Source organism: Nicotiana sylvestris, chromosome 7 (assembly GCF_000393655.2).
Source record: "Nicotiana sylvestris chromosome 7, ASM39365v2, whole genome shotgun sequence".
Lineage (NCBI taxonomy): Eukaryota > Viridiplantae > Streptophyta > Magnoliopsida > Solanales > Solanaceae > Nicotiana > Nicotiana sylvestris.
In genome coordinates this window covers 13,242,230-13,250,625 of record NC_091063.1, presented here as the reverse complement: position 1 = coordinate 13,250,625, position 8,396 = coordinate 13,242,230, and the positions used below count along the sequence as shown (strand labels likewise).

The window sequence follows — 8,396 nt, the reverse complement described above, 5'->3', positions numbered from 1 at the left end:
TTAGTGTTGTATTTTTATAGAAAGTGGTTTTCTACTACTTTTTATTTTTCTTTTGTTTCAGTTTTCTTATTGGAGTGTTAATATTATTGTTTGTTGCTACAATTTCTTTTTCTATTTTTCCTTTGAGTCGAGAGTCTACCCAAAACAGTCTATCTACCTTCTCAAGGTAGGAATAAGGTATGCATATACACTACCATCCACATACCTCACTTGCAAATTGTTGTTGTTTTTAATAAAAGTGAGTAGTTTGTGAAAATTAAGTTCTATCCCTAAATATTTTCGTTGACTAATTCTAAAGGATAAACTTGTTGAGAATATAAGGAATATTACCAGAGGAACTGGACTTAATTGTTACAGGACCAAGATACAGAAATTTATCGAATTTATATCAACATACGGAAAAATACAGGGTAAAAAGAAGAAACAGATTATGCATTTCTTGCTACATATAGTAAAGGATTAAGAATTTTTAGCCACCAAACGAAAACTTAATCTCATGATATGACACTTTGAGATGCCTTGAAAGATTACAGGGTTTAACATGAACAGTATACTGCATTCTTCCATCATAGCTTAACAAAGGCCATGTGGTAGAATGTCAACTTCTGTTAATATAAGCTCAAAAAAATGTCTTATTCAAATAAACTGGAAAGAGTATAGAATGTAGTCATTATCACTTTCCAACTTGCGCCAAAATTTCAACCCTCCTAAATTCTCTGAGATATCTAGTTGTCAACAACCTCAATCAAGCTTGGCTCGTAATCGCTTGGTGCCTCGTAGCCATGCAGATTCATAAAGGTTGCAGCGACGTTAGCAAGCCCACCGGTAGGGAGATCTTGGCGGAATCTCACACCGGGTGCCAGTCCAGGACCACCAATTGCAATAGGAACCTATAAGGGAGGAAAAAAAGAATTATCGATTCCACGAACCAAACCAACAATAGGAGAGCACACATGCAATTGGTAAGTTAAACCTTTCTTTCGAATTTCTAACCAGTGTTTTCAATAACTCTTAGTATATGCTTCAATAGATTTTCATATTACAAAATCTCTGGAAAGATGACAAAGATTAGTATTTGACGTTGTCCTCATAAATGAACACAATCCTGAGATTTACTAATCAGGAGGTCCCCCTTACCCTCCTCCCTACTGGGGCAGAGCTAGAAGCCCGGCAACGAGTTCAGCCAAACCAAGTAGATTTTGCTCAAACAATACATTTGAGTCAAAATATTCATTAAATATGTAGAAATATTAAATTCAGAACCCAGTTATTAGCACTCGAGGTCATCGTTCTAAATTCCAGAACTCATAAAGTTGAAATTCTGGCTCCGTCTCTGCCTCTCTGTACTAAAATGTCTCCTTTTTCCGTAATAATATTCTTCTAAAACAGCTGGATCTGATGTTAGGGTAAGGAACTGCTGGAAGTATTAGAATAATGCATGCTGTTCCAGTTTTCTATATCTCAGATCGCCACGCGAAAAAAGAAACAACAGATACAAAAGTTAGGTTTTCATTGCAAAATAAATAAAAATAAATGAATTACTTACAGGTTCGCAAGTGTGAGAAGTGAGTATCTGAATATTCCCATTCTTGTCAAGAGCTGGCTCCCCCTTCTTATTTCTCTTAACCATATCTTCAGCATTTCCATGGTCGGCAGTAACTAGATATATTCCACCAACTTGTTCAATAGCTTCAAGGATCATCTGCAAGAAAGATAAGTCACAACCATGAGTGATGCACAATGACAGCTATCATCGCAAAACATTAAAGATATCACAAAAAAGGTGAGAAAAAAATCTTATGACACTCGGAACAATTGAATCCAAAGAAGCATCATTACCTTGACAGCCTCATCAGCAGACTTGCAAGCTTCAATAGTTGCTTTTATATCACCAGTATGTCCAACCATATCACCGTTAGGTAGGTTCACACGTACCTAATAAATAATTTGGAAACCACGGTAAGCTTGCTATTTTAAAAAAGGAAAGTCTTCTTTGAAAACATAAACACTGACAAAGCAACTCCATATATTACCTGGTCAAATTTCCCGCTAAGGATGGCATCTCTAGTCCTTTCAGCAATCTCCAGCGCCTTCATTTTTGGCTTAACGTTAAATGTAATTCCACTGTCACTTGGAATTTCCACGTACTCTTCCAATTTCTCGTTAAAATACCCGGAGCGGTTTCCATTCCAAAAGAAGGTGACATGACCAAATTTAACAGTCTCACTGTTTAAACAAGAGTAAGAGTTGTTAATACTAGCTCAAAAATAATTATAAACTCTTGTATAGATGTTTCTTCATGTGGAATATTTTATTATGTAAATGGCATATCAATCTATCGAATAAACTCTTAATTGTATCTCTAATTCCTTTTTTCGAACAATAAAGGTTGTTTTACTTCCAGGTTTATGTTAATAAAAATAGCAGCAGCCTACACGAAAATCAGACATTTTGAACAAATAATAGATATCACATCAACTTACCTGCAAGCAAAAGTCCGAACACCATTGCGCACTAGATACTCCCCAGATGTCCTGTCAATTTCTGGAGGAGAAACGAGGTAGTGGCTTGGAAGCTGCAACTCACCATCATATTGGAGCATACCAGCATAACGGATTTTAGGGACTCGTACACGATCAAATTTATCAAAGTTCTCGTATTCAAGGGCCTTTGCAAGCATGACCATACGATCTGCTCTGAAGTTGAAAGTCACAACAGCATCACCGTCTAAAATAGGCCCAACGGGCTTTCCATTATCGTCAACAATAACAAAAGGGGCTAAGTACTGGTCATTGGCGTTGGGTTCCTGCCTCAACTTTTTAACTGCTTCAACGGGATCCTTGAACTTGTGTGGAGCCTCACCAAGAACTTGAGCATCCCAACCTCTTTTAACGACATCCCAGTCATTCTGGCATTAAACGAATAAATGATAAGTAACAATAGGACACGAAGAATGAAATCCCAGAAAGTTTGTTTAAAGCATAGAAATTGGTATGACAACTAATGACAGTTGTGAAGGAAAGATAATAGAAGACATTACAAGCCTGAATCATCAGGTCAACTTGATCAAATCAGCCTGCTCAGAACAGCAGAAAAAAGCAACCGAAGGAAAAAGTAATCTTGAAGGTTCAGAAGAACTGTTTATATCACAAACAACAGAACACGTCAATGTCAAGGTAGTATGGTAGTACCCGAAAAGTATTGTATTTTCAAACTCTGTTTTTTTTCCCTTTTTTGATAAGCAGTGATGTGTTATTGGTGTCTGTTAGGAATACTATAAGGTAAATAAACTGTAATTGAGGAGAATATTGTATATATCAGTTAGGACCAATTAGGGAGTGAGATTGTTAGTATACTAGAGGATTCTATGATGCAAATTCTGATTCTATCCTAGCTTAGCACATTCCTCTACACTTTTTGAGCCCTATAGCTCGAGGGAATATTCAAGCTCAGAATTATCAAAATCTCTTCATCTCTTCATTCATTACATGGTATAGCCAGATATATCCCTATTGTTTGGTTATCCAATGTTGAGCCTCTATGTTATGTTAGCCATGCTGTAGTTGTTTAGTTCTGGGCGTACAGGTGTTTGAATATCTCACATTAGTTGAAGGAATGGGTTCTAGTTTCTTTATATGGTCTTGAACAAAGTCTTCACCTCGTGAACTAGCTTTTGGAGTTGAGTTAGGTCCCATCCCATTCTATTTATGAGACAGCTACAGACATTAAATGTTGATGTCAAAAAGAATTGGTACAACAATATACAGTTAAAACTAAGACTGGAGAGCAATGAAACGGATTTGCTTCTTGAACAAACAAATTAAGACAGAAGACAGTTAAGGAAGCAGTAGCACTGAGCAACAACAATAAATTTTATCTGATTATATTATTCAACATCAATCATATACCTAGACAAGCTGAAGTAATAAAATTAAATGAAATTCTATCAAGCCAATGTTAACTAAAAGTCTCTTTAACAGATTATTGAAATGAAGGGTGCTTCTAGCTTTACGCAGGACATCAGAAGCTTCGACCAATATTAAAAGCCAAAAATTTACCTCATATCGATCCATGGTAACATACATACGACCTCCGCCTGATGCAACCTGGGCATCAATACCTTTTTCACGTAATTGTGCAAGAGAATTCTCAAGAGTCTCCATGAAACCCACACTAGAACCATCTAGAACATCACGCCCATCAGTGAGGGCATGGACACGAATTCTTTTGGCACCATGCTTAGCAGCACCTTTCAGCAACAACTGCAACCAAAATCAAGATTACATGTAGCAACCTCTTTTGGCACTAGAAAATTCAATCAATATACCGACTTTAGGAAAAATAGTACTCCCTTTATTCCACTTTATGTGACACTATTGCTATTTGGGGAGTCAAACAACATTTTGTTTGACCACGTCATTTGAAAATACTTTTAAATATTTAATTATGAATTATTGTGATATAGTACTTTTTGTATAGTTTCTATACATATTATTTAAAAAAAATTGAGAAGGTAACATATTATTTCAAAAAAATTGAGAATTCTATGCTCGAATTCACACCAAAATTTAGTCTGTTTGACCCTCGTACTCCGAAAAGGTTCACATAGAGTGGAATGGAGGGAGTACTTGATACTGACTTTGAAGTGAGTGGAAACCAATAGGTATCTGGAAAGCGTAAATCAATCATCACTGTATTGTTTAAAAAACTAATAGGCCTACCTGCACTTGATCAAGCCTGGAGTGAACACCTCCATCACTCAAGAGTCCAATGAGGTGCAAAGTTCCTTTTTCAAAACATTCTTTAACGTACTTGAAACCTTCTCCCTCATATATTTTACCAGAGGCAAGGGCCAGATCAACAAGCTTTGCACTACAAAGAAATACATCAGAGACAATAATAAGCAACTACCTAAATTTTTTAAAAGAAAAAATACCAACGTAAGAATAGCTACCCTAACCCAGTGATTGCATAAAATCATATGGAATCTGGCTCTGGCAAGTATGACCAAGTCCTTAATCACGAATGGTGCTAGAAATAGGCTCAAAAACAAAACTGCTTGTACTGCAATGTGGAGCCGTGTACGGAGGTACAGCAACGGCGAAGCCAATAAAGGAGAGAAAACAATTAATCCACAGATTGGCGAAAGCTCTTTCTTTGCTTCCCATTTCTGTTTATTTTCTTTCTCTTTTGTTTGATTAGTTAAGACTGAGTGTTTGGGACTAAACTCCACTCAGTTCTAAAGTAACGATTTTTTTTTCCCTAACATATTGGTTGAAAGTAAGGACATCACAACTTTGTTGCATGAATCATATAACATTAACTACAAACAACCAATCTCAAACTGAATTTAACAGATAAGAATCCCCAACAAAAAACAAAAAGTATAACACAAGAAGTCTGAATAATCCAGCAAAAACATGTTTTCAAAAGACAACAAAAGAATAACATGTAAAGGAATTGTCTTTCATATGTATATGGGTTAAAAAGAGAAGCAAAGAGCTCACCCTTGAGCAAAGATCCTTCCAGCACCAAGAGCATTGTGACCAACCTCACTGTTGCCCATATCATCCTCTGTAGGCAGTCCTACAGCATTACCATGTGCCTTAATCAATCTCCATTTTTCAGGAGCACCCTATAAAAAGATTTTATCAAACACCCAGATAAATAAAACAAATCATAAATTCATAAAACAACAAAGAAAAAAACAGTTCCAGGATACTTAATCAGTCTCCATTTTTCAGAGAATGTATGAAACAAAATTTAGCAAACACCCAGATGAATAAAACAAATCATGAATCCATAAAGCAACAATCTTTAACCAAAAAAATAAAAAAGCAGTTGCATGGGCCTCATTCAATCTCCATTATTCAGGAGCCCCTATAAAATATTTTTTTAGCAAAAAACCCAGATAAAGAAAAAAATCATAAATCCATAAAGCAACAATCTTTAACCAAAGAAACTAAAAAAAGCATTTACATGAGCTTTTCCAGCAGCACCCTATAAAAGATTTTTAGCAAAGACCCAGATAAGAAAAACAAATCATAAATCCATAAAGTTACAATCTTTAACCAAAGAAGTTATTAAAAAAAATTGATCCAAATAGCCGCACACCCAACAGCTTAAACTAAAAATAGCCGGTGAAAGTATAATATATGCATAATTTATGTATTATATATGTATAATTGTGTATCATTAATGTATAATCTATGTATACGGCTAAAAAAAAGCAAACACTGAATATGGCTGGCTATTTGTGTAAAGATCCCAAAAAAAATCTTACATTTTTGAGGGAGTCCATAACAGGAGTTTCAGCAACATGGATAGCATTAAACTCATTAGGTTTAGCCTCACCCCAACCATCCAAAACAATCACAGCTACTGTCTTTCCCTTTGGAAGTTTAGGGTGGTCTTTCAATTTCCATGCATCTCCTGAACTTCCCATATCTCAGATCTTAAAATTTTCTTCACCCAAAAAAAAACAAGAAAATTAGAACATCAATCAGATCTGTAGGGTCAAATCTAAGAACATAAAAGATATAAACATAGATTTATGTAAAAGAGGAACTACCTTAATACAGGTGAGGCGATATAGTAGAGGAGAAGAGAGAGCAAAAAGCGTTGTAGTGGAGAAACTAATGAACGAGTGATAGGGGGTTTTTATTGGATTGCTGAGCTGAAAAATCGGAAGCCACACTTGTTGAACAAATAATAAAAAAGAATATTGTAGAAATTTTCACAAGAAAAAGAAAAGGAAAACTCGAGAAAAGTGAGATTAGTTAGGTTTTCCACGTGAGAATCTTGAAAGAAAATATTTTTTTATTTTTATTTGAGATTAGCTAATATCCACGAGTAATGTAAAAAAAATTACATTATTAAAATGTTATTACATGTTATTACAGAGGTAATAATTTGTCTTATTGTTTGTATCATAAGCAGAGGTGGACCTAGGATTCGGTGGTCAGAGGCGGACCCAGGATTTGAGCACGGCGGGGCACCACTATATGCTAATCACTAGCAATAAAATTCGGTGTGCAACTCTTTGAAAACTTAATGATTATAATGACTTATCATCCAAGTATAAACAAAAAGTTCTAAAGAAAGAAAGCACCAAACAAAGAGAGATCTTCGCAAAGTGGGTGTTATGGAAAGAAAATATGTTTGATTAAGCATGTTTGGCACTTTAAAATTTCTAGTTTATTTTTAATAAAAAAGGAGTCATGATCAAAAGGCATTCAAACTTTAAAGAAATCAAGATTAAGGGTCTGTTAATAGTAAATTAAACTAAAGAAGAGTCTTAAACTCGTAGTTTCCATTGCTAAGTCGGAGTCAAAGTGATTGATGAAGAAATTTGTGGCATAAGGATTTGTATTTTTCTATTTGTGGAGTGATAAGTTTCAATTTGAAGCTTTTAATTTTAAGGCATAAATTTGAAAAAAATAATAATTAACTATTATGTATTAGAAGTTAGAACTAAACTATAAGTGAATTCAAACGAAAAAAGAATAAACTAAAACAATTTGTTATTAAGTACATAAAGCTACATTGTATTCATTCAATGAGCTAAAAACGTTGAAGGAGGGACTCGAACCCGGATCATTCAGCAAACAAGAGACTTTAAGCCGCCCAGCAAAACCAATTCTTCTGTTCGCCTTTTTGTTTCAAGGGACACAACTAAAATATTTAAGGGGTCCTATATATATAACATATATATACAAGCAGAGGCGGATATAGTGTATAACTTACGGGTTCAACTGAACCCATAACTTTAGACGCGGAGTTAAAATTTGTATGTAAAAATTCACTAAAATTGCAAAAATGATAGATATGAACCCATAACTTTAAAAATATAATGGGTTCAATGTTAAAAACATTAAAATTGAACTCAAATGATTTAAATCTTGGATCTGCCTCTGTATACAAGGTTTTTGCCGAGACTAACGGGGTCCCGTGACCCCTCTACATGCAATGTAGGTCTGCCTCTGGGTGGTCGCGTGGCACTATAGTATTCAATATAAATTTATTACTGCGCATGTAGATTAGTACAGGGGCCTATGTTAATATCTGACTATTTTTTTAAAAAAAAATTGCAAGTATATATAGAGTTTCTGTCGAAGTTTTCAAGTACAAGTGACTCCTCGTGTAGGTTCCTCTAATTATAAGTGTACTTTTTATGAATGATTACTTGTAACTTTCTCTTAAATAATTTGATGTAAATGAATTCTAAGTCTTTTAGTTTTTGTAATAATAATTAAGGAGAAAGATCTAAAGACGCATGACTTGTGCACCAATAGTACAAAAACAAGTAAAAAGGGAACAAAAAAAATATTTTGGATGAAGAAGGAAAAAGAAAATAAAAAAAGGAATAAAAGAAAAAGGTAGGGATGAATAGTTAT

General features: G+C 34.7%; 1 protein-coding gene across 1 annotated transcript; it reads right to left on the bottom strand.

The window, feature by feature from the left end:
- Positions 1-411: 411 nt before the first annotated feature.
- Positions 412-6,713, bottom strand: LOC104217145 (2,3-bisphosphoglycerate-independent phosphoglycerate mutase). The gene is made up of 10 exons (XM_009767302.2): positions 6,572-6,713; positions 6,284-6,465; positions 5,508-5,635; positions 4,722-4,872; positions 4,059-4,262; positions 2,484-2,908; positions 2,034-2,226; positions 1,840-1,935; positions 1,547-1,702; positions 412-890 (listed from the first exon to the last, which is right to left on the bottom strand). Exons 2-10 carry the CDS (start codon positions 6,443-6,445, stop codon positions 726-728), a joined length of 1,680 nt encoding a protein of 559 aa, XP_009765604.1. The 5' UTR covers positions 6,446-6,465; positions 6,572-6,713; the 3' UTR covers positions 412-725.
- Between the last annotated feature and the right edge of the window lie 1,683 nt (positions 6,714-8,396).

Excerpts from the sequence above, each read along its gene's own strand:
- LOC104217145 (XM_009767302.2), bottom strand. The coding sequence starts at position 6,445 with ATGGGAAGTTCAGGAGATGCATGGAAATTGAAAGACCACCCTAAACTT. Across the intron at positions 2,227-2,483 it reads GTTCGGACTTTTGCTTGCAG|TGAGACTGTTAAATTTGGTC; the intron begins GTAAGTTGATGT and ends TTGTTTAAACAG. Across the intron at positions 1,936-2,033 it reads TTAGCGGGAAATTTGACCAG|GTACGTGTGAACCTACCTAA; the intron begins GTAATATATGGA and ends ATTATTTATTAG.